At 41.9% G+C, this 26,502-nt stretch overlaps 1 protein-coding gene and 1 non-coding gene across 3 annotated transcripts in view; one reads left to right on the forward strand and one right to left on the reverse strand.

Moving 5' to 3' along the window:
* Window positions 1–26,502, reverse strand: part of FANCC (FA complementation group C) — a 257,374-nt gene that overhangs the window by 25,471 nt on the left and 205,401 nt on the right. For both annotated transcript variants that reach the window (XM_012748191.3, XM_076008547.1), the window contains exons 9-12: window positions 17,879–17,931; window positions 8,535–8,634; window positions 3,106–3,181; window positions 723–804 (exon numbers count right to left, since the gene is read on the reverse strand). In XM_012748191.3, coding sequence (XP_012603645.2) covers window positions 723–804; window positions 3,106–3,181; window positions 8,535–8,634; window positions 17,879–17,931 — 311 coding nt within the window. The remainder of the gene's footprint in view (window positions 1–722; window positions 805–3,105; window positions 3,182–8,534; window positions 8,635–17,878; window positions 17,932–26,502) is intronic.
* On the forward strand, window positions 12,935–13,053 carry LOC142874388 (5S ribosomal RNA). The gene has a single exon (XR_012922206.1). It is a non-coding gene; the product is annotated as a 5S ribosomal RNA (ribosomal RNA).

The following is a 26,502-nucleotide window of genomic DNA, read 5'->3' on the forward strand; positions in this document are numbered from 1 at the left end:
GCCTCAACCATAATTTGTGTTGGCTCAGTGATGAGATTACAGAGAATTTCAAAAGGGAAAAGTGACAAAAGGAACAAATAAGATAGTCTCAGTAGGCTAGTATAGACAATGAATGAAATATTATTCATGCTCTAAAAGCAAGGAAGTTAAGAGGAAGCCAAAGACTATTATGTTAGAAAGAATTTAAAGCCTAAATGTGAATGCTTTCAGGAAAATAACACATATAAGAGGGTACCTAATATCATGATGTTAGAAATTAGTTTATGTTAGAATGCATTTTCTAATTTTAGAGAAATAAAGAGAAGTAAAAAAAAAATTTAACATTCCACCCTCCTATGCAGGAGAAGTTTAGAATTTCCTTCCCTAGAGATCTAGAAAGAAGGAGGAAGGACCCAGAGAAGCACCCTTTTCCTTCTGCATGGCCAGAGTTCCCAGCATGTGGGCACTGCTTTCTTCTAGGGTCTCTTCTGTTATTGTTATGCTTGTGTATTTCAAAACGTGTAGGGCAGACATTGCTTAGAAGAGTTTCTACACAGGTATTTACACACGCAGGCCTATTTATTCTGACCTGCTCAAAGCGACGCGTGCAGCCATGAGTTTCCTCCACCTCTCACCTGTGATGGTGCTCACCTGTTTGGTCTGTCAGCCCTGCTCAAAGGGAAGGTAAGGAGCAAGGGGAATCACACATGCAGCAGACCTAGGAGTGGTTAGTGTTTGCTTACCCACAAGTCTGGTCTTCAACAATTTTTCTGAGCAGTTCAGAAATGTGCTTCAGTGGCTGGTGCCAGTGTCCCTGTGGGATATCTGTGGGTGGAGAGAGAGAAGCCAGAGGGAAACTGAAGAAAAGTCAAACCTGTTCAGAACCATCTCCAGCTAAGACCTGGAGTTTTAGGGAAATGCCCTTTCCTTTGTTATCTGGCCCACAGAACCCACACCCTGCTTTCTTGCTTTTCCCAGACAGTCTCTATCTCTTAAGCCTTGGGAAGCGAGATCTGTCAGCTTTATGCAAAGCTGAACCTCAGTGACTCTCTAACTCGGGGACATGGCAGCAGGTGGAGACTGCATAGCAGCCCTCCCTGGGATTGAGAAATGCCACGTTGCAGATACCCCAGCCTTTTTCTTTTCTACCTACCCACCCCTACCTCCATCACTAACAATTTGTAATTTCAAAATACATGGGGACTATAATAAAACAGCCAACAAGGAATTAGCAATGGTCTGCCCAACTGTTTTCCTATGGCTATAGTGAATGCAGAATATGATTTCAGGTTTACAGTGGGAAAAAAAAAGGCCAGGAAAAAAAAATGCATGGGAATGATGCAAACGAATGCCTTTTCTTGAGTTAGTTTCTCTGGTTTCACAGTTACCTGTGGTTTTAAACACATCTGAGCATGCATATATCTATAGTTCTAAGCAACACCTGAAAAAGGTTTTCATGTAGTGACAGATTCTGTAATCGAATCCATGAGGAAGATAACATGAGTGGAGGTACCCCCACTACTCCACAGAGGCAGCCCTCTCCCTCTTCTCAACTCCCACAACCCTTCATTCATAGCCTGAAGGCATTGTTCATTTGAAGGCACTGTTCATTTCCTTTTTATTAGTTGCTTAGACGCTTATTTTATTTCCCCTCTACAAGTAGGTCCTAGATAGTCAGGGCTCATATGTGATCATCTTTTATGCCCCTCCCAGATTTTACAATGGCTATAAAATAAATTTCTGATGAATAGAAGATTATACTGTTAAAACATACTTCTTCAATTTATGAATATAGCATTCATTTTTTCTCAAAGTAATATGCAGACAGCTGTTCTAGGAACCAGCACACAAAGTTCTTGTACTTCTGCTTGAAGTCACTTGTTTATTTTTGGGCATAAATCTAGAAAAATTACACAAACTAAAAGATAGAGGGCTGATTTCATGCTGTGTACCACCTTCAACTTCTGTTTATAAGTTTCTGAACTTAAAAAGTAACAACTCCAGTACACTTTTTGGAGCTCATTCTGCTTCCCACGTTGCTGACCTTAGGCCTTGCTTATCTGACCTAAGTTGTAAGGTGTACCCTAGAAGTGTGAATTCCTGATTTTTCTGTCTTATTAATAAAGTTTTCTCATTGTGTTCCCACAGGTTTTCATGAAACCATCAGCCAGAGATCCCACCGAAGCCATCACCACCCCCACCTCTGGCACCTGAGAGGGCAGTGTCAGGTGGGCTACGATGGGCAAGAATCTACATCTTCTAGAAAAAGGAAGAGGAACTTAGACTTTGTAAAATGCTCTAGACCTCTGAATCATCTGCATTCCTCCAGCAAAGCTTTGCAGGCCAAAGATGGCATGATGACATAAAAGGGAGACACTACCAGCTGTTTACCTCCCTCTGCATCCTCCTTTCTGGGTGGGACAGTTTGGGCTTGTGTCAGGGTTGCCTTTCCTTCAGCTTTCAGGTTCAGAGGGAGAGGATGCCTTCACTGTCTATTTCTGAAACGCTGCCCAGGCAAGAGCTGACAGGAAGCTCCCAGATCAACACCACTCGAGTGAGGGCTAAAACCATTGCTTCCTCAACCAATGTGGCCTATGGAAGGCTGGCAAGTCAAATGAGGAGAGGCGTGGTCTGAGTATCTCACTGATTCTTTCAAAATCCCTCCCTTGGCTTGGTTAGGAGAAATTTCCCTTAAATTTCCTTGGTTTCATCCATTATTTTATCTTTTCTTCTGCCACAGGCTACACGGAGTAGAAAGAATGAAAAACTAATAAATGTGGCATTTTATACTGAAGCAGCCAAGTCTCGGCCTGTTCCTGGTGTCCAGTGGGCCTGGCTGGCATCAGCAGAGCCTGTGCTATCTGTCGGCAGACTATCGAAACCTAACCAGAGGCCACTTTCTTTTCCGTTTTCTTCTTTTGGTAAGTGGTCATAACTGGGAAGCCAAGCAGAGTCTTACATCAAAATCCATAGAATGTGGGATACTGAGAGCTTAAAAGGATCTTAAAAATAACTAATTCCACCTCCCTCACGTTACAGATGAGAGACTGGGAGGGAAGGGTTCTGGTCTGTCAATGTTCTTCTCCAGAAATCATTCTGATACGGGCAACATCAACCTTAACCTACCTGTAGGGTTTTGCAGCAGCACCATGGCAAGAGATGGAGAAGCATAAGGAAAGTAGGTCTTGAGTGAAAATTTCAGCTACAATAAGACAAAAAATTCCAAAAACCATGAACATTAGGTCTGAAAAGGGTATTGGGAAAATACAAAATCCTGCACCTTCTGCCCAAAAAAGACCCACCAGTATTAACATGGTTAGAATGTTTTCTTCAACATTTTTTAAAAATGCTTCCAATAACCTTGTAAATATTTTCCAGAAAAATGAACCTTTTTAAAGTCACCTTCTGGGACTTAAGAAAAATAAAGTTATGCTCTTGATGTCTTTGTATGACTTCTTTACCTCACATGAACTCAATTATACACATAAATCTTCTATTTCAGTAAGAGCTGCCCAAGTCATTATGAGATGTTAGGTATTTCAGCAAGTTTTTTTTTAAGAACAAAAAGCATAAAACAACAATGGTGCTCACATACTTTGAAGGCCAAATGGCATAAGCTGTCCATGCCCCCAAAGGCACAGAAGCTTTTTTAAAAAATTAAAGTAAAATCTAGGAAGCATGAAGTCCATGGGCTTAAAGGATACAATTTGATGAGTTTTGGTAAATGTGTAAATCCATATGACCACCACCCAATCAAGACGCAGAACATTTCTATCACCCCAAAAAGTTCCCTTGTGACTCTTAACAATCAACGCCTCCACCTCACCCTGGCAACCAATATTTTGATTTTGACAGGAGAGTTTTGTTTAACCTTGAATTTCATGTAAATAGAATCATAGAATATGTATTCTTTTGTGTCTGGCTTCTTTGGCTCAGTGTTTTGTTTTGTTTTAAGATTCATCTGTATTATTGTGTATGAGTAGTTAATTCTTCAGTTATTACTCAGAAGTCGTCACTGTATGAATATACCATGGTCTGTTTATTCTTTTTCCTATTGATGGACATTTGGGTTGTTTTTACTTTGGGGCTGTTATGAATAAAGCTGCAACTAACATTTATATCTATGTGTTTTTGTGGACGTATGCTTTCATGTCTCCTGGGTGAGTACCACAGGAGTGGAATTACTGGGTCGTACAGTAGATGCTTATTTAACTTTACAAGGCCATACAGTTTTCCAGTGGTCATACCATTTCACACCCACAAGTAATGTCTGTGAACTCTAGTTGCTCTACATACTTGCCAGCATTTGGTATGGTCAGTCTTACTGATTTTAGCCATTGTAGTGGGTGTGTGACATCACCTCATGCGTGCTTGCTTTCATGCCTGCTTTATTATGCATTTTCCTGATGGCAAATGATGTTGAAGAGTTTTCATGTGTTTACTGCCAACTTACACATCTTTTTTGAAGTTTGTATTCTTTCGTCCATTTTTAAAAATTGGTTTGTTTCTTATGGAGTTGAGGTCATGAAATATGAAAAATTCTGGACACAAATCCTCTGTCATATCTATATATTGCAAGTATCTCCCAGCTGGTGGCTGGCCTTTTCATTTTGTTAATGATGCCTATCAAAAATAGAAGTTTTAAATTCTGATCAAGTCTAATTTATCCATTTTTTTTCTCTTATGGTTAGTGTTTCTTGTTTTGCATTCCTCCTAAGAAATCCTCCGACATCAAAAAAGACATCCTCCTACACTTTATTCTAGGAGTTTAAAGCTCTAACATTCATGTTGTAGCCTACAATTCATGTCTAATTAACTGTTGTATACTTTATGCGGTAGAGGCTGAGGTTTGTTTTTCCCAGATGGACATCCAGTTATTCCAGCACCATTTGTTGAAAACTTCCCTTTGCCCTGTGAATTGCCTTGGTGTCTCTGTCAAAAATCACTTGACCACATATGTAGGGTCTACATCTGGACTCAATTCTGATCTGTGTCTATCCTTTTGCCAATATCTCACTGTCTTATTACTACAGCTTTTAGTCCTGAAACCAGGCAGGGTGACTCCTTTAATTTTGTTTTGCTTTTGTGTTTCAAAATTGTTCTGGCTATTTTAGGCCCTTTGCATTTCCATTTAAGTTTTAGGATCAGCTTGTCAATCTCCATTTTTAAAGTCAGCTGGATTTTGACTGGGATTGCATTTAAGCAATAGATCAATTTGGGGAGAACAGACATCTTAACAGTTCATGAATCTGGTTTCTCTCTCCTCATATTTAAGTTTGCTTCAGTTTCTCTTAGCAATATTTTGTAGTTTTCAGTTAGAGGTCTTATAGATAATTGTGAAATGTGTTACTATTTTATGTATGACTGTGGATCTATTTTTTCCTTTACTTCTGTCAGCTTTTACTTTGTGTATTTTGAAACTCTGTTATTACACACATATCCATTTATAGCTAGTTTCCTCCTAATGAACTGACCATCCTGTCATTATGAAACATCCCTCTTTACCTCTGGTAGCACTCCTCACCTTGAAGTCTACTTCATCTGCTGCTCACAGAACCACCAGCTTGCCTGTGCTTGCTATTGGCACACCACATCTTTCCTTCCTTTCACTTGCAATCTATCTGTGCCTTTATCGTTAGAAGGAGTCTCTTGAGAACAACATATAGTTGGATCTTGGTTTTTTATTCAATCTGACATCTTTGCCCTTTTACTAGAATATTTAGTTAACTTGCATTAATTTTTGTAATTAATGTGCTTGTTGATACGTTTGGGTTTACGTCTATCTTTTGATATCAGTTTTCTTTTGCCCCCTCTATTTTCATGTTCCTCTGGCAGCCTGCAGTCTGTCTTCTCACACCTCAAGTGTGAGATCCTGCCCCAAGTTCTGGCCCCTGACCACGCCCCCTGGGACACCCTCAAAGGAGAGCTGGGGGGGTCAGCAAAGATTGCCAGGTGCTGTTTCCCTTTGAAGGGCTAAAGGCCCTCTATTTTCTGTTTTCTTTTTTAGGTGCTCTCTAATGTCTTCAAATAGATTTTTAAAAATGTTTTGCCTGAGGTTTATTATTTTTATCTGTGAGAGATGTAGTCTAGGCTATTATCAGACTCTGTTACTGCTGGAACCAGAACCTGACCTGACTGGTTGTCAGTGCTGAGCCGTCATGCAAGCTTAGAAAAAGCAGCTTGTCACAGCAACCTGAAGTTTTTGCCTACTGTCTGATGGGACACACTGATGGAGCTACACTGTGCTCCCCAAACAGAGCAGGGGTGAGAGGAAAGGGTAAAAAGAGAGTCTCTCCTAAGCTGCTAAGCTGCTAAGGGGAGGTGAGTGGGCACTACCACTTTCGAAATCAACTTGGCAGGGTCTACTAAAGCTGAACCTTTGCACATCTGATAACCAAACACTTCCACTCCTCAGTGCCTGTCCCAGTGTCCAGAGCAACATGTTTGTAATAGAAAATAAAATCTGGGAACAACCCAAATGCCCACAACAGGAAAATAGATACGTTGCGGTACATTTCGCAGTGGACTGCAATATAACAATACCTCACCACAGCTCCACACAGCAACATAAAGGCATCTTTGTAACATGCTGAGTGGAAAAAGTAAGTCTCAAAAGATACATGCAGTATGCTACTTTGTTTAATAAAGTGCAAAACCAACCAAAATGAAACAAAACGTGGTTTAGGCAGTCATATTTATGTGATCAAACTATTTTCAGAAAAAGCAAAGGAATAATACACATAAAATTCAGACACTGGTTATCCAGGGGGAGAAAGGCAGGAAGACAGGACAGAGGAGGAGCACATAGACAGACAGAAGTTCTTATCACTAGTGGTCCAGGTCTTGCTGGTTCACAGATACTCATTTTATTAAGAATAAATGAATGGAACACAGAAAGAGGGTCATACATGGACCAAATATGTCAGGAGCCATGCATGAAGGATCATGCTTAGCTAAAAATGGGCACTCAAGAAGGCAGAACATTCACATTTGAAAAGGTAGACGCATGGGAATAGCTCTAGGAGAAACAAACTGATAGGTGTATGAAGGCGTCTGCAAAGCTAAGAGGTTATTGCTTTCCTATTCTGAGCTGAAGGTCAGGGCAATGAATTCCTGTTTCTTTTTGGATCCCTGCCCTGCCTCATACCAGGACCCAGTTTGTGGTCCCCACATCTCCTGTCACGTGTTGCCTAATCAGGGTACCAGCCTCAATTAAAAGCAAATGCAACTCCAATCCAAATCTGTGGTGCCCGGGGCTAACACAGAGACACAGGGCAAAGCTGAGAAGAAAAGCAGACTCAAGCTAATGCCAAAAAGGAAAACTACTTCCCCAGTGGCCTCTGCTATCGCCTAGGCATGTTCCAGGAGTCTAAGGGTGAGGCTCGCTAGAGGTCAGGTCCTAACTGGGAATACAAAGAATGTACAAGGGAAGATAAAAGATACTTAGAGTTATGCCTCAAAACACTTGTAAGGGCCAGCCAATGCCGTTTAGCTGAGCTCTCCTCCCAAATTCCAGCCTGGGTACCATTGATAACACTGTTTGCTATGGTCTAGTTGACTTCCCTAGGGAAAATGTGGATGGAAAAAAATAAATCATAAATATTTATTGTTGCCTTAAATCATTGAAACATCTGCTAAAACTTGAGAGGTTTCTTTGGCATAGGGATGTGTGTGTGGGGTTTTAGTAGAGCTCAGCATCGCTGTCGTGCTCTAGTCAGTCAAACTGCAGAGCGCACAAGGCAGCATGACATACGTTACCGGGGAGATGCAGCAGACCAGTGCCACCCTGAAGGGGTGACATGCCACATAAATGTTAAGTCTGTGGCAATTAAAAATAAAGGCCAATTAAAATGCCCAAAGGTGAGAGCTCTCCGGAAGCAAAGGTTACTGTTTCACACAGTCACTCTAACTGGTCAGCAGTCCTTGGCAGCTATTGCCTGGCCTCTGCTGCTAGGGCCCTGGAGCACAAGTCTGCAGGGCCAGGCCCAGCCTCTGGTTCCTGACCACATGTGACACATGCTTCCTGGTCACTGCCATTCCCTCATCCCTGCTCCTGGGCACTCTCACCACCTCCTTTCTCCCCTGGAATTTTTGGGTCTTTGATAGGAAGGAAGGTGCTAAGAATTAAGAATGTCTAGTATTGCTTTGTAATAAGTGGCATTTCCTATTCAGTACATGCCATATAAACTCCAGGGTGCCTACTGCTGGCCTGGGAGGGTCAGGTGCAGCATCCCGCTCTGCAGACAGCACACAGCATAGGGCCAGGGCAATTCAGCCTGCAGGTCAACACATGCTGGCATGACAGAGTTCTCAGACACAACAGTAGACACATGCCCTGGGTGCCAGGGCATGGGACAGAAAGAAACCATCTCAATTTATTTTCAATTAAAATGGTTTTACCTTTGCAGGGCCACTCATTTGGAAGCTTCTTCTGTGAGAAAAACAGTCCATCAAAATTACTGAAAATAAAGTGATACTTTCTGGTGATTGGCCAAATATTCCTAACAGCCTCTTTTTCTTTGGGGTGAATGAGTAATATATGCTATATAACGAACCTGCTTGTTTTCTTTTTCCAGAGCTTCTACAAAGCATTGTGTAAACACTTGAACAGCGGCTAGTACTTCTGGAGCTCCATCCGTTTCCAGGAGTGCGTACCTGAACGATGCAAAATCAGATCACAACATGTTTAATGATTAATCTGTTTCTCCCTCTCCTAAATACTTTAAAACTGCAATATGTAGAGCTCTCTTTCTTGGTTCTTACAATTAGGAAGCACTGCAAATGCTTTCCATGTAGGTTTGCATGTTCTTTACAAATATCTTCATATTGTATGCCCAGACATGTGACATCAACAATTTGCTCTTGCGGGTGGAGACAGAGCTGCCCAAAGGGGTAAAATGGCTCAGTCACGTCCACCCAGCAAAGTGGCAAAAGAATCCACATGTGCCTGGTTTCCACACATTTTCATACAATTAATTTTTATGTTTGTTTAAGCAAAAAAAAAAAAAATCAATTCAAACTTTGCTAGCTTTAAACTAAAAACTATATATAGTCTGAAATCTTAGTTCTGTAATCATTTAGCTTAAAGGTGGTATACTTCAGGACCAACTGAAGTGGTTGGTTATTTGTTATTGTAAAAATTCCTTTCCCCAAGGTCTGCTATCTGCCCTGGAGCCTCTGCTGCTGAGAGAGACTCACCACCCAAGCTGCCCACCATCCATAAGAGAGGCCAGGAACACTGCCGGGGTGACAAGCTCTCCCAGTGGGGTCCAATCTCAGGGCTCTGTGGTTAAAACCCCTGCTATCTGCCAGCCATAACCCAACTTCTTATTCACTGAGCTCATCTCTTGTTATCTATAAATCCAATGCATTTCCCCAGAAGTATTCATATTTTCAAAATAAAAATTAATATAACATGCATGGTGTATTTTGCTTTTCAGAAGAACTCTGTTAAGAATGGCTTTATTTGGATTGTGAAAAATGGCGGAATAGGGCTGACCTCTTGGCTCTCGGCTCTCAGGGTGAGAGGTGAAGAGAGCAGACAACCACACGCAAGTCATCTGCACCTATTCTGGATCAGCTTCGTAAGACTGCAAAGAGACGCTGGGATACGGAAATCGTGGAAAATAATCAAAGGTGAACCGAAATTCTTCCACAAAACCCAGGGAGTCGGAAATACAGTGGAGAGGGAGCGCGGCCGCACGTCTGCCGCCCCACGGGCTGGCCGGAGGAGGCATTCCTTCCCCCCACACAGGGAGACGATCCCTTCCCCACCGACCCCCACTCCCACGCAGGCAGGGAATTGCCTGAAGTTGGTGGGAGGTGACAACGTGGGCAGACGAGCAGTTTGGAGGGGAGTCTGGAGCAGGCAGCATATTGAACTCTCTGCAGCGCCCTGCTGAAGCAGTGGGGAGTGCAGGAAGGGTCTGAACCCAGCAGCCACATCCCAGCCCCGCCTCCCCACCCCCCACAGTTTGGAGACACTGCGGAGAGCCACGGGAGGCGGGAGGCGTTTATCGGGCATCCCCACTACCCTAGGCCAGTGAACCGTTCAAGCTTCCGGAGAAGGCAGCTTCTCATGCTCCCAGTGCTCCGCTGAAGCGGTAGTGGGTGGGGAGAAAGTCTGAACCCTGCAACCGCTTCCCAGCCCGCCGCCCTGCCCCGTGGCTTGGAGATGCGGCAGAGAGCCGCATGGGAGGCGTTTTTCAGGCATCCCCACTACCCTAGGCCAGCGGAACTGTTCATGCTTCTGGAGAAGGCAGTTTTCTAAACTCCCAGCGCTCACTGAAGCCGCAGTGGGTGGGCAAAAGGCTTGAACCCTGCAGCCGCTTCCCAGCCGCATCGCCCGCCCCGTGGCTGGGAGACACCGCGGAGAGCCACGCGGGAGGTGTTTTTCGGGCATCCCCACTACCCTAGGACAGCTGAACTGTTCGCGCTTCTGGAGAAGGCAGCCTTTTGAGCTCCCAGTGCTCCACTCAAGCGGTAGTGGGTGGCGAAAAAGTCCAAACCCTGCAGCCACTTCCCAGCCCTGCCACCCTGCCGGGTAGCTTGGACAAGCCATGGAGGGCCATGCTGGAGGCATTTTTCAGGCATCCCCACTACCCTAAACCAGACGAACTGTTTGACCTTCTGGAGAAGGCATCTTTTTGAACCCCCAGAGCTCCACTGAAGCAGTAGAGGGAGGGGAAAGGGTCCAAGCCCTGCAGCCACTTCCTAGCACCGCCGCACTGCCCCGTAGCTTGGAGATGCTGCAGGGGGCCGTGCTGGAAGCGTTTCTCTGGCACACCCCCTACCCTAAACTGGCTGAACTGTTCGGGCTTCTGGAGAAGGCAACTTGTTGAGCTCCCAGCGCTCCGCTGAAGTAGTAGCAAGTAGGAGAGAGTCCGAACCCAGCAGCCATTTCCCAACTCCGCCGCACGGCTCCTTAGCATGGAAACGCTGCCGAGGGCTGCACTGGAAGCAGGCTCAGGCATCCACTCCACCCCAAACTGGCTGATCTGATAGGGCTTCTAGAGAAGACAACTTTTTGAGCTCCCAGCACTCTGCTGAAGCAGGCGCAAGAGCTGAACCTGCAGGTACAGAACTCAGTGGTCGCCTCCCTGTACCACAGAAACGAGTGCCGATTTGGGCATTCCACCTCAGGACACTTCCAGGTCCAGGAAGTAGGGACTCTACCTTATAGGAGGCTTGGCCTTTGGATACCATTGAAGCTTTGGCTGGCGCTGGGTAGACAGAGGGCAATTCCCCACACATAAACCACTGGATCTCTGCGAGCGGGGGATTTAGGGAGTGCAGTGGTCGTTGGAAGCCAGCCTGCCAAACCCAACCCAGTCTTCCGCCAAACAGGGGACCCGCGGTGTCAGCGCCACCAAAGCATGCCACCGCTACCTCGTAGCTTGGAAATGCTGCAGAGGCCTGCCCTGGTAGTGATCTCAGTCTTCCCCCTGCCCTAACCCAGCAGGCAGCTTTGAAGCTGAATTTATAAGGGTGGAAAGGCGAGAGCGGTGTTTTGTTCCGTGGCTGTCCTGCAAGTTTGAACCTGAGTGGTTTCTTGCTGCATTCAGCTGTTGGCGATCTGTGCCCAGAGAGCAGAGCCTGTCTTAGTAAGGCGGAGTAGTGAAGGAGGCTGCTATTCCTGAAGATTCGAGGAATCCTTGGGAGTGGCAAGACATTCACTTAACACTGAGATACCGGTATATGGAGGCTTAGAGCGCAATACAAAGATGTTGGGATACATTGATAACTGACTCCTTCCCACAAACCACAGAGACCAAAAAAAGAGTAAACAGAGTGCTTAACACAGTGCCTCCGATTTCAACCTAGTGGTGGAAACTGGTCTCCATCTCATTAGAGTGAACTATCCCTTAGGTGTCTAAACAAGCGACCCAAACCCACTAAACTCTGTGGACAGAAGGTGAAGACATCAGGCCAAAGATAACCCAACAGGCTCAAACTCCTCTTAGACGATACAGGACCAGAACACATACTCCCCAGCTCTTCCAAGGATCATTCCTTTGGAACCCAAGAACACAGCTCATAATCGAGTTCCAGCACTTCTGGTCCTCAACAAAGTATCCGGATGAGGAAGAACCAGTGAAAGACATCAGGAATCATGAAGGATCAGAGAGAAAAGTCACCTCAAAAAGAAAATATTCATTCTCCACCAACTGACACCAACTTACATGATATGATTAAACTAACAGAGGAAGAATTCCGAATATGGATTGTTAGAAAGCTAAATGGAATTGAAGAGAAAATAGAATCCCAACATAGAGAAACCACAAGAATAATCCAGGAAATTAATGAAAAATTCTCCAAAGATATATAAGTAATTCAGAGAAACCAAGCAGAAATTCTGGCAATGAAGGAAACATTCAAGGAACTCCATAATACAGTGGAAAGCCTCAAAAACAGGATAGATCATGCTGAAGAAAGAATCTCAGAGCGTAAAGATTATACCTACAAACTAAACAAATCAGAGGAAGAAAGGGTGGACCGAATGAAGAGACAAGATCAAAGCTTACAGGAAGTATGGGATTATGTAAAAAAGTTAAATCTCAGATTGATTGGGATTCCAGAAGGGGAAGAGGAACAATCACAAGGCTTGGAAAACTTATTTTACGACATACTGGAGGAAAATATGCCGGGCCTAGCTAGAAATCTGGATATCCAAATTCAAGAAGCTCACAGAACTCCTGGGAGACACAATGTGGTTATTAAGCCCACCAAAGTAAATGTGAAAGAAGCAATCCTCTGTACCGCAAGGCAAAAACAACAAATAACCTATAAAGGAAAGCCTATCAGACTAACCGCAGACTTCTCATCTGAAACCTTATAAGCCAGGAGGGAGTAGGTGCCTATCCTTAATCTTCTAAAACAGAATAAAGCACAACCTAGAATTCTTTATCCAGCAAAATTATGTTTCATCCATGAGGGTGAAATAAAATCCTTCTCAGTCTACGGCCACACCACCCTGAACGCGCCCGATCTCGTCCGATCTCGGAAGCTAAGCAGGGTCGGGCCTGGTTAGTACTTGGATGGGAGACCGCCTGGGAATACCGGGTGCCGTAGGCTTTAAAAAAAAAAAAATAAATAAAATAAAAAAATAAAATCCTTCTCAGACAAGCAATCGCTGAAGGAATATGCAAAGACCAGACCAGCCCTACAGGAAATTCTTAGACCTTCCTTCCATAGTGAAAAGGGCAATAGACACTCCTCCAAATAAAATCCTCAAAGAATTAAAGTCTAGACCTCGAACTTCATGATGGCTCAAGGTCTAAGACAAAGCAACAGGACTTCACCAATCAATATGAATAGAAATATTCCTCCAATTTCAATCCTCTCAATAAACGTAAATGGTTTAAACTGTCCTCTGAAGAGACATAGGCTGGCAGAGTGGATAAAATTCCACAAGCCTAGTATTTTCTGTCTACAGGAAACACATCTAAACCATAAAGATGCTGCCTGGCTGAAGATCAAGGGATGGAAAACTATCATGCAGGCAAATGGAAGTCAAAAGAAAGCAGGAGTTGCTATATTATTTGCAGACAGCATTAGATTTAAATTAATAAAAGTAAAAAAGGATAAAGACAGCCACTTCATAATGGTGAAAGGGAAGATCCAACAAGAAGATCTAACAATTCTCAATATTTATGCTCCCAATGTAGGAGCACCCAATTACATGAAGCAAACCTTGCCTGAGCTATATACCACTTTTAACAATACTGCCATAGTAGCAGGGGACTTCAATACACCACTAAATGAACTAGATATATCCTCCAAACAGAAATTAAGTAAAGAAATAAGGGACCTAAACAAAGCTATTGACCAAAAAGATCTGACAGATCTATACAGAACATTCCACCCAAATAAGCTGAATTTACATTCTTCTCAGCAGCCCATGGATCCTTCTCCAAAATTGATTGCATACTAGGCTGCAAAGCAGATCTCAAAAAATTCAAGAAAATAAAAATAATACCATGTGTCTTCTCTGACCATACTGGTATAAAATTAGAGTTCAGTTCTAACAGAAATACACACCACATCACTAAGTCATGGAAACTAAACAATCTACTGTTGAATAACTACTGGGTCAAGGAAGAAATTCAGAGGGAAATTTCTTTGAACAAAATGACAGTGGAGCCACATCTTACCAAAACCTGTGTGATACAGCAAAAGCATATCTGAGAGGAAAATTAATAGCAATAATCGGTCACATCCAAAAAACAAAAAGATCAGACACCGACAACCTAATGAATAGACTCAAGGAATTGGAAAAAGAAGAGCAAACCAATTCCAATCCTAGCAGAAGAAAAGAGATATCTAAGATCAAAGCTCAACTAAATTAAATGGAGAACAAGAGAATTATATGGAAGATCAACAAAACCAGAAACTGGTTTTTCAAAAAGATCGACAAAATTGATGGCCCTCTGGCTAGGCTGACAAGAACTCAAAGGAAAAAGACTCTAATAAACTCAATAAGAAATGAAAAAGGAGAGATCACAACAGACTACAGATATACAAAACATTATGTTTGACTACTATAGAAATCTATATGCCCAAAAACTACAGAATGAAGATGAAATGGACAGATTCCTGGACTCATACAACCTCCCTAAGTTCACCCAGGAGGTAATCGAGTTCTTGAACAGACCAATCACATGCTCAGAAATTGAAGCAGTAAAAACCTCCCCAAATGGAAAAGTCCCGGGCCAGATGGTTACACTTCAGAATTCTACCAAACATACAAAGATGAACTCACACCTATACTACAGAAACTATTCCACACCATTGAAAAGGATGTTGTTCCTAACTCATTCTACAAAGCCAATACCACCTTGATACCAAAGCCAGGAAAGGATGCAACAAAAAAAGAAAATTACAGACCAATATTCCTCATGAATATAGATGCAAAAATCCTAAATCCTAAAATTTTAGCAAATAGAATTCAGCAGCACATCAAAAAAATAATTCACCATGACCAAGTGGGATTTATTCCTGGGATGCAAGGCTGGTTCAACATACACAAGTCTATAAATGCAATTCACTTTATAAATAAAATCAAGAACAAAGACCATATGATTCTGTCAATAGATGCAGAAAAAGCATTTGACAAAGTCCAACATACCTTTATGATAAAAACTCTTAACAAAATAGGCATAGACGGCCCATACCTTAAATTTATCAAATCTATTTATGACAAGCCAACTGTGAATATTATTCTAAGTGGGGAAAAATTGAAATCATTCCCTCTTTGAGGGGAACTAGACAGGATGCCCACTTTCTCCCTTCCTATTCAACATAGTGTTCGAAGTCTTAGCTATAGCAATCAGGCAAGAGAGGGGTATTAAGGGCATCCAAGTCAGAGCAGATGAGATCAAACTCTCACTCTTCACCGATGATATGATATTATATCTAGAAAACCCCATGGACTCATCCAAGAGACTCCTAGATTTGATAAATGAATGCAGCAAAGTTTCAGGGTATAAAATCAATATACACAAATCAGAAGCATTCATATATGCCAAGAACCATCAAGCAGAAACTCAAATAAAAAAACGCAATACCCTTTACTATAGCCCCAAAGAAAATTAAATACCTACGAGTATACTTAACCAGAGATACGTAAGATTTATACAAGGAGAACTACGAAACACTAAAAAAGAAACTGCAGATGATTTAAACAGATGGAAAAATCTACCATGTTCATGGCTTGGTAGAATCAATATTGTTAAAATGTCAATATTACCTAAGGTGATCTACAGAATCAATGCAATCCCCATCAAAACACCACCAGCATTCTTTACAGGTCTAAAAAAAATAATTCTTCACTTTGTATGGAACCAAAGAAAACCACAGATAGCCAAAGCGATCTTAAGTAAAAAGAACAAGCTGGGAGGCATCAGTCTTCCTGACTTCAAGCTGAACTATAAAGCAATAATAGTTAGATCTGCCTGGTATTGGCACAAGAACAGAAGCATCGATATCTGGAATAGATCTGAGATTCCAGAGATCAAACCATTTGTATATGGTAACCTAATCTTTGATAAAGCAGACAAAAATATACTATGGGGAAAAGATTCTCTCTTCAATAAATGGTGCTGAGAAAACTGGTTAGCAACATGCAGAAGAGAGAATCAGGATCCCAAACTCTCACCTCTCACAAAAATTCACTCAAGATGGCTAACAGACCTAAGGCACAAAACTTTAAGAATCCTAGAAGAAGATGTTGGGAAAACCCTATTAGACATTGGTCTAGGCAAAGAATTTATGAGGAAGACCCCCAAGGCAATCACGGCCACATCAAAAATAAACAAATGGGATCTGATCAAATTAAAAAGTTTCTGCACTGCCAAGGAAACGATCATTAGAGCAAATAGACAACCCACAGAGTAGGAGAAAATATTCGCTCTCTACACTTCTGATAAAGGTCTAATAACAAGAATCTATCTAGAACTTAAAAGAATAAACAAGAAAAAATCAAACAATCCCATCAAGAAATGGGCGATGGAAATGAACAGAAACTTCTCCAATGAAGACAGAATAATGGCCTGCAAACATATAAAAAAATGTTTAGCATCTCTAATCATCATAGAAATGCAAATCAAAACCACAATGAGATACCACCTAACCCCAGTGAGAATGGCCTGTATCAAGAAATCCCAAAACAACAAATGCTGATGAGGATGTGGAGAGACAGGAACACTCTTACACTGCTGGTGGGACTGCAAATTAGTGCAACCTTTGTGGAAAAGAAGTTGGAGATACCTCAAACAGCTAGAAATAGAAATACCATTCGACCCAGCAATAGCATTGTTGGGCATCTACCCAAAAGAATGTAGATCACCCTATTATAAAGACATCTGCACCCGAATGTTTATGGCAGCACAATTCACTATTGCACGGTCATGGAAACTACCCAAGTGCCCGTCAATTCATGAGTGGATAACTAAAATGTGCTATATGCTCACAATGGAATATTACTCAATCCTAAGAAACGACAGTGAGCTAGCACTGTTTATGCTATCCTGGATTAAGCTTAAGTCCATAATACAAAGCAAGACGACACAAGATCTGGAAAGTGGGCTACACATCTACTCGCCATCAAATTGGTACTGACAGACTAAAACTATGGTACTAAAAAATGGTAGTGTTCAACAGGGATTGGTGGGGAGACCCACATCTTGAGGATGTGGCAAGCATTGTGGAGGGGAAGGGATTACCTCTATCCCTTTTTAGGGAGAGGCAAAGATATACACTGTAACTAAAATGTCTAAAAAAAAAAATCTGTTATCGGGAGGTGGGCACGTGGAAGGGGGAGGAGGGGAAGGGTATTTACTTACATGGTATGGGCGGTGCACCATCTGGAGGCTGGACACGCTTGAAGCTCTGGCATAGCAGGGTGGGGGAGTGGGGCAGGGGCAAGATATGTAACCCTAACAATAATTGTACCCCTATAATATGAGGTAATAATAATAATAATAATAATAAAATAATGGTTTTATTTATTTATTTTTCTTGGCTTTCCTTAGGTTTGAAGTCTTTTAAAAAAGATTGGTCAGCCCTCATGTGGTGAAGGGAGTATATTGCTACCTTTTATTCTGAGCTGAGAAAAATCCTACATGAATATTTCATGATACTAATGTCTAACTCAATTATGCTTTTTCTCTCATTATTATTAGAATTTTAAAAGGTTAAAAGAAAAACTTATCTTAATTCTTAGGCATTGGCTTTTAATACAAACTGACTTTTTACCTCTAATTACCAAAAAGCTCAGAGGGATAAGAAATCAGAAATTCTAATTTCTCTAAGGTACAGCCAAAGAGTACCACAGAATTTTTTATTCATGTTTGTAGACTGAGAAATTTTAGATTACTAGCAGAAATAATATAACATTTACCTGAACATCTCATCGACAATCCAAAATATGGCAGGGTGGCAGGCTGCTTGAGGCTATAAAAGGAAAGACCATGAGAAAGTGAAATATTACAGGTATTTCATCAATCACAACTTGCTATTAAATATTATCAGGCAAATGAGTTGACCAGAAATGCTGGTATCTAGAAAAGGAGCACATTCCTTTGGGTTAGAAAAAAGAAACACTGGTGCACTGAAAAGCCCCACAGACAAGTGCAAATAGTGGTTCTCTTTGGACAGGGGATTATGAGCAAGCTTTATATTTTCTTTATACTCCTGTATGTCCCATATTTTTGATAAGCCCACATGATCCATAAAAGAGGATCAATGAAGTATCATGGAAAACTTAAAAATGCCTTCTACCAGCATGCTGTAGTGAAGGCACAGAGCCTGCCTGTGTTGCTAATTTTACTTACATGTGCCTTGTGTCTGACCTCAAATGGCTAGAACTGCCTCAAAGTCAGATCTGCGCCTGCTATCTTTTTATTCCTGTTTATTAGGTAATAAGCACATTTAATAATTTAGGATTATTGTTGAGGAAACCAGTGACCACTACCATGGACTAAATGGCTTTGCATCTTAATACACTATAAATGTAGCAGCTGAAGTTGTTTAGGATGAGAAGAGGGCTAATGAAGAAAAAAAATACTATCATCTTGAATGATGGAAGATACCTAATTTCTTCCTTGAATACTTTTGTGAGAGCGTTTGATGATTTAAATCTGCAGAAACTGGCCTCCTGTGGCTTGGTGCAGGGGGATTCAGTGGGCCTGACCCAGGTTCCAAATCTTTTTGGCCAGAGCTCAAAGCATTAGATGATGCCAGATGAAAATGCCCACTTGTGTTCTAAAAGATATTTTACAGTAGCATCCAAATGTTAGTGGATTAGGCTCTACAGGGAATTTCTTTGAGTCATACTGCATTTGACATGACTAGCTTTGGGAAACATTTTTCAAAGCCCCTCTAAGCAAAAAAAAAAAAAAAGAAAGAAAGAAAAAACAATATGCTCTGTCCCTCCAGTTTCCTGGGCCATACTGAGGGAAGCATGGTGCTTGTCCCCACAGACCTCCTGGCCCCCACAGGACTCCCAGGCATTTTGAGTTGTGGTATTGAGCCTATGCCATCTAGCGTTCACATGCCACCACTACAGGCTGCCATAGGAGGTACAGGCAAGAACGTAGCCACTTGTTCAAATGATGGGATAATTGTCTTTTAAATTATTCGAAGGAGAGAGATTTGTGATTTGCATGTTAAAATTTTCTACTCTTTAAATAGAGTAATCCATGCTCTTTCAATCTTCACTGACGAACACTTTTATCTAAAAGAAACCAATCTGAAACCCTCATAGATAAATTCATTATCTACTCAGGAAAGCAATTTTTCAGAAGTACGGTTCAACAGAGGTGGCAGGTCATTTCTTGGCCTTGATCTTTGGCAAGTCAGTTAATCTCCTTGTTTTTCAGCCTCAATGTAAATAACAACAGTTATTTAAAGGTCGCTGAACATATGCCCAGAAAATATCATAAAAGTTTCTATGTATTCATACTGAAAAAAATAAAACAAGGAAAAAGCAAACTGCATGTCTTAAAGAAATGTGATTCAAGGCCGGGCGCTGTGGCTCACGCCTGTAATCCTAGCTCTTGGGAGGCCGAGGCGGGCGGATTGCTCAAGGTCAGGAGTTCAAAACCAGCCTGAGCAAGAGCGAGACCCTGTCTCTACTATAAACAGAAAGAAATTAATTGGCCAACTGATATATATATATATAAAAAATTAGCCGGGCATAGTGGCACATGCCTGTAGTCCCAGCTACTCGGGAGGCTGAGGCAGAAGGATCACTCGAGCCCAGGAGTTTGAGGTTGCTGTGAGCTAGGCTGACGCCACGGCACTCACTCTAGCCTGGACAACAAAGTGAGACTCTGTCTCAAAAAAAAAAAAAAAAAAGAAATGTGATTCATCTAAATTTGCCATAATAATTTTTCAAAGTTTCATATATAGAATATTATCTATATTAGCCTCTTGAATAAGAGTATTTAAAACCAAATAACACTGTTATATGCCCCCAGGCAGACAGACACAGAGCCTAAAAATGCATTGATAGAAAATAGGATCAAACTTGAAAATGGTAAAAATCAAAATCTTTTTCATTCTAAATGGTCTGTCTACCTCAAAGCCATTCTATAGGTTTGATGCCAGTAGAGAGTCAGTTAATACAAATTTCGGGATTTCCAAATGGCAAAGAAAATGATGAGTTGATATGTAGATTAGGGCTACCATGAAAACCACAAGAGTAATAAGCAAGTAAAAAAGTTCTGACTTAATTTGTCAAAAGAGAATGGAAGCTTGGATATACTTTTCATTTATGCAATGTTTTCTAGCAAAACAGCTCAATCAAATGTTTTAAATGTCTCCAGGCTGTGTGGAATCTGCTTGTTCTCCCCATGCAGATGGACTCTTCTCTTAGATTTCTTTCTTTCCAAATATTTCAGACCCTTGGCTATTTTCAAACTGCTTCCACAACCCACTTTAGCCTTTGAAACAGATAAGATGCCAGGTGGCAGGGGAACCCTGCTGAAACAGCAATGGTGGAGATTTTTAATTTAAAACTAGTTTCCCTTGCCACCCCAGAGCTCCGAACAGCAATTTCTCATCTGTACCCTTCACCGGTGGTTTTTAAAGTGAGACTCTTTATACATTCTGAGCACATAATTTCAGGGTCAATGATTCTCTTCATGAGGACTGGAATGCTCACAGGTCAGGCATGTGTCTCAGTGACAGCAAATCACAAAAGCAAACTTAAGCTGCTTTTCTTATCAAGAGGATCTTCCAAATAGAAGTTTGGATACACACTTCTTTGGAAGCCTTTCTTCCCCTAAGTCTTTACAGCACCCTCATGAGCGATGGGGCAAACATCTATCCCCTCTGTGTCCTGTTTTATTTGAAGCATGAGATGCTCCAGTAACACACCACAGGTCACTCTGCAACCCAGGGCTCTGGAGCCTGGCTCTGAGGCCCCGCGATCTGGGCAATTATCTTCCCTATAAAAACGAGGATAGGAAAGAAAAGCTTTCTTGGGTTCCATCTGTTTGTTTTTCTCCATCCTACCAAAATCTGTTCCTTCTCAAGCTCTTCTCTTCTCCATCTGGCCTAATAATTTTCATACACGGATCATTTCAAGTCTAGGGAAACTCTGTCACCAGGAGGGCATCAATAACATGAGTTTCTGTCCTTCTTCCCTCCCCCAGACTTTCCACTAAATGTCAGAGGATGACTAGAAGATGATGATGGAGGGCTCTGGGCCTTTGCCTTCCTTCTCTCATGGACCAGACTGTCCTGTTGGGTGTGCACCCCCTTCAGCCCACGAGGAGCTTGCCTCACAGTCTATCCTACAGCTACCCAAAACTGTGTCGTGTGCCTCCTCTCTATCTAGAGAACAGCCCACTCCCACCCCACAACAAAACAAGGGAAGATGAAGTCAATATGGACTAAATACACATGACAATGTTCTCTACTCCTGTATGTTGAATGAGAGGCAAGGGACAGAGGCCTGTCACTCTGTACCATGAACTGTGCAAACAACATTGATTCTTGAGCTCTGCCCTTAATATTTCCTTAAGCTGTTATTTTCATCAGTGATTATTACAAGCCACTTGTCACTTGAAAGAGGTCTGAGAACACAAAGAACATAATTCTCAGGAAGAAATATATTTTTTTTGTCACTTTCTGATTCTGTGTGTGTGAGAGAGAGAAAAAGTAAGTATAAGAAAAGGGAGAGTGAGAGAAAACCAGAAAGGTAAATTATATTATGATGTGAGATAATTCACAGACAAAAGTGAATGTCTCTTAGAAAAAAATAAAAAGGCAATGAAAGAACAGAAAAAATTTTCAAGTCCTTTTCTTCTATCACTTTGTTTATTTCCTTAAAAATAAAGAAGAGCAAATGAGAGAGAAGAAGGTGAGGTTCATTAAGCTTGGAATCATTCTCTTTCATAGTTTATTTTAATGTACATTAAGTATTTTATTCAGGAAATGGTCATTTGAAGAAATCAGCTGACAAGGAGCTTTTCCTCCAATTTATGCATAATATTCATTTCAACAGTAAACTCCCTTATTGAGTTAAAAATGATTTGGTTTAAAAAAATCTACTTCTATAAAACCTTCACATCTATCATATAATATGAGGCACATTTATAAATATGTATTTTTATTATGCCATTTTCTTTTTTTCTATTTTCAAAATGCTAAACACAAAACTCTATCCCTTTTACTTAGAATCTATTTTGTTTTAAAACATTCAGGTTTCTTTCAACAAATTTGAGCTTGGAAAAATTATTCTTTCTTTTCAATCCTTACCAGATGTTGTTTATACACAAGCAATTTTTTCAGCACTCCATAATGCAATTATTGTTTAATTAGTGATAAATCTGTCATTCTTGGGCTTAAGAACTTAACAAGTACCAAATGTACTTTTGCGTTTTAAATGTACACGTGTTCTGAGTGTTCAGACACAGAAGTGGGAAGCACACGTGGGAAGGCACAGGGATGCCCAGCTCTGGATGAAGGACAAAAACTCCCCAAGTCTGCAGTCCCCTCCTAGCTGTGCCCAGCAGCCTCTATGCAGTTAGCTGGTGGGGCCTGAGCAGGAAGAAAGCTCCCCAGTCCCCTGCCGCTTCTCAGCTCAGCCTCTGAGTGGCAATGACAGTCCCTGCCCTCACCACCTCCTGGCCACTTCTGCTCTGTTTTTTGGTTTTTTCTTCTTCCTCATCCCTGACTGATCTCAAGGCCCAGCATCCCACCAGTGACAACAGAACTTGCCATCTGGGCCTGTTTGTGACAATGCTGGGGGATCTGGTGCCCCCTTGAGGCCAACACTGCAAAGTGCAACTACAGTCCAAGATGCAAACCCTTCAGCTTTTGGCCACAGACATACCACACCTTCCTACTCCACCACTGCTAAATTATCCACCTCAGCTCTTGTTAAATTATATACAGAACATCACAAAGCTCAAAAAGGAAGTGCTAAAAAGACTGCTAATGAAAAATCAGGAAAATAAAATCTTTGAATATCCGTGAAAAGCTATTCAAGCACAGAAAACTGACATCATCCAGAATGTGGAGTTAATTCTTCAGTATGATATTTTACTAAGGAGAAATTACGCATTGGGATTTTCTGTAAAGGAGGTTTTCTTTTGTTTTTGAAGTGGCTACAATTGCTACCTGGAGAATAAGGAAAAAAACGCATCCTATCTCACATGGAGGGGGACACTGAGGTATTTGGATGCTTTTTGCTCTTAAGCTCTTATTAGATAATACTTTTAGTTGAGCTATTAAGACTTTTAGGTAGGAGAGAAACACAGTAGTATTCTCTGATTTAAAATCTGAGTGAAAAAAAAAATCCTCCCTCCTGGGTGCTCCCAGCATGCCTCCTCTATCCTCTTTCCTCCTGGGGCAAATCTGCCTGGGAAGGTGAGGGGGCAGCTCCTCTGGATGCAGTGGCAGGTGGGGTCAGCTGGCAGTGGAGTGAATGGGAGGGCATGGGAACCAGGGTACCTCCCGGCTCTGGCATTCAGCTCAGCAGCCAAGCACAGTGCCACCCTGCCACCTACCAGCACTTTTCATTCAAATGTGGAATCTGAACAATAGCTTTCTGGGCTCCACAAACAGAATTGTAACTGGAAAACATAACATCCTTCTGATTCGGGGCCAGCCTTGGGAAACCGAATGGTGCCAAGAAAGCTGCATAATTAGCAAGTGGCTTTCACTGCTTTTGGTGACATCAGTTTTTAAGGTCAGGTCTGAAGCTATGGATTATGGTCTTCCAGGGCCTGCGCTGTCAAGGGAAACATAAGACCATCTGCTTTTGAAAAGTTTCAGTCTGTATAGTAAATGACAAACAAGGGTTAATGCCTCAGTTGATTCAGGAGCCACCAACTGTGGCAGGCAGCCCTGTGCCTGAGGGCAGTCCAGCCCATGGAAGCCAAAGGGGAAGCCTCAAAAGTAAACAGGTTTTGAAAACTTATTTTTATTTTAGGAGTCAAATACATATCTATGTATTTAGAATCCAGGTGATATTAGACTAGTCTCTTATTATTCATAGTCTTAATAGAAAATACCAGGCCTGTGAGTCCCAGGAACATTAGGGAGGTCATTTTACTTTGTACAACCTGTACCACACTTTTATCTTTTGTTTCCGTTACATTTTGGTAACTATAGAATTTCCAGGACTCATTCTGGCTAGTCCCAAGAGATGGACATATAATTAACAGTGCTACATATAAAACACAAGTTATATAGACCATCACACTTTAATTACTCTCAGAATCCAACTCTAATGTAATAGGCATCAGGTTTCTTCTGGAGCAAAGCACGGCAGTCTTGTGCTATCTGAGTCCTAGAGATCTCTCTGATACTTTGGTGCAGTCCTGTCACTGTACCAAGATACTGCACTGCGATAAATGAATCAGATGATGCAATTAGGAAGCAGGTTCTTCGGGTTACCCTGTAATCACTTGGCCATGTCACAGGCTTACTCCAGGCTCCTTTGCTTTCTGGCACCGCAGGCCCAGGATGCTGGAGGAGAACAGCCCACACCAATCAGGGCTCCCAGCTCATTGTCTGTATCGTAATTACCTCCTTGAACCATGAGCCAGAGAGGTCACATCCTGCCAATGCCACAATAAATTAAACCAAACAACACCCTCTAGAATCCCCCTTTAACCATAATGGAAACGTGGAATCTCTACACACATGATCCTGATAAAAGCTTTTGTAAATCAACTGACTGCAAAGCTTTGTGACTGGAGGGAGATGACTGTGGATGGCAAACTGGAGACTAAGTGTCACACAGGGTGGTGTCTGATGGCAGGGCTGCTTCTCTCTCTCCTACCCGCTGCGCTCACTGTCACTGGTGCTGCTCGGGCCTGAGGGCCACGGGCAGAAAGGACACGGAGAAGGTTCTGAGAAGAACCGCAAGGATCAAGGAAAGGTTGCAGGACTGGAATTTTTCAATAGGTAGAAGACTTGAATTTTATAAGCACCCTGGGAGCAAGCAAATAGCCCAGTTACTATACTCTGTGACTGAAAAATGACCAGAGAAAATGAACTTAAATTATCGCATGCATATTTAAGTTAGAAATAAAGTTTTACCAGACCATAAAGGTAATTTATTATCTTTAATCACCTGGCATTGGCTGCCAGAGGGCTTCTGAAGTTTTTATTTTTAATTGTATTGTAATTATTTTTAAATAAGGTGCATTCCTATTTCTTGCCTTAATACACAGTTCTTTTGAAGAACGAGGCCAGGTAGTAATTATCCTTAAAAAATACCTTATTTGGCTCTCTCAGTATTAATATACCTGTCTTCTTTCTTTTGTTTTTCTATCAAACATTATAAACTTTCAGATGAGCTTGGTTCAGTCTGTGCGACCCAACGCGCAGGTGACAGCAGCATGGCTATTAGTGACTGCAACACCAGGCACGTTCACTTGGGAGGCCCCAGAACACAAGGCAGAGAGAGTCTGTGAAACAAGGGAGGCCAGGCAAGGTCCTGGTGGAGAGAGATGGAGGAAGAAGTAACTGATTCAATTATGATTCCCTTACACAGCCTCCAACCTGAAAAAGAGAGAACACACACAGGAAATCCCAACTAAATTAAATAAATCAAAGGTGTCTGGGAGGTGAGGGTAGTTTGAGCTCAGGACAAGTGAGCACAGCCAACCTCAGAGCCTTCCTCAATGTCGGCTACGGATGAGCCGAGAGGTGAACGCCCCTCCTTCCCAGTGTCTTGGCCACCAACTGAAAACCAGGCTGTTCACCGTGGCTCTCTGAACTCACTTTCTCCATCTGTACAACAGGAAGACACTCTTCTGTGCCAAATCCCCACAGATTACAAAAGCTAATGAGAAAACAGGTCAAAGTTCCCTGAGGTGTCTGGAAGACAGACCCTGAGGGATCATGACACTTATAGCTTTTTTTAATTGTTTTTTCAGGATGCATTGGTTTCTATCCCTGTTTTTACAAAAATCTGCTGAAATTCCACAGTGCTGCCTCCCACAGAAGGCAAATACCCTGACTAGTCAGTCAGGCTCTGAGGACTGCCCGACACTAGGTCAGGCGACAGAAGCCCACACGGTCCCTGGGCCCCCGGCTTCACAGTCTTGAGGGTCAAGTGGCCTAGAGCTGTTGCACAGGGAGGTTTTAAGGCAGGCGGCCTCACACCAAAAGAAAACTTACAGAAGTCTTAGTTAGTTTTGTTGCCTTAACCACTTTTCTGGGGTTTAACTTTGTTTTTCTTGAGTGTTTTATTTTTCCTCTAGTAAAGAGCTGAAAGTTTTTTTTTTTAATGTTTTTCTTTGTTAATTGATTCCTGCTCTCATCCATAAGATCTTCATTTCTAAAAACTTTCTTTTCATGTTGAAATACAAAATGCTGTTTTTAAAGTTTGTGTCCACCAAATGTCTGTTCTTGTGAATATGGAATACATGGCACACCAATTGTGTAAATCGCAACTCTCTCCCTGCCTGCTCAAGCACGCAGAAAAGCCCCCCACGTTAGCATTTTTAAAATAAAATGTAAATACAAAATTATTTTTAAAAGTTTCAATTGTTCTTT

This window comes from Microcebus murinus, chromosome 12 (genome assembly GCF_040939455.1).
Source record: "Microcebus murinus isolate Inina chromosome 12, M.murinus_Inina_mat1.0, whole genome shotgun sequence".
Lineage (NCBI taxonomy): Eukaryota > Metazoa > Chordata > Mammalia > Primates > Cheirogaleidae > Microcebus > Microcebus murinus.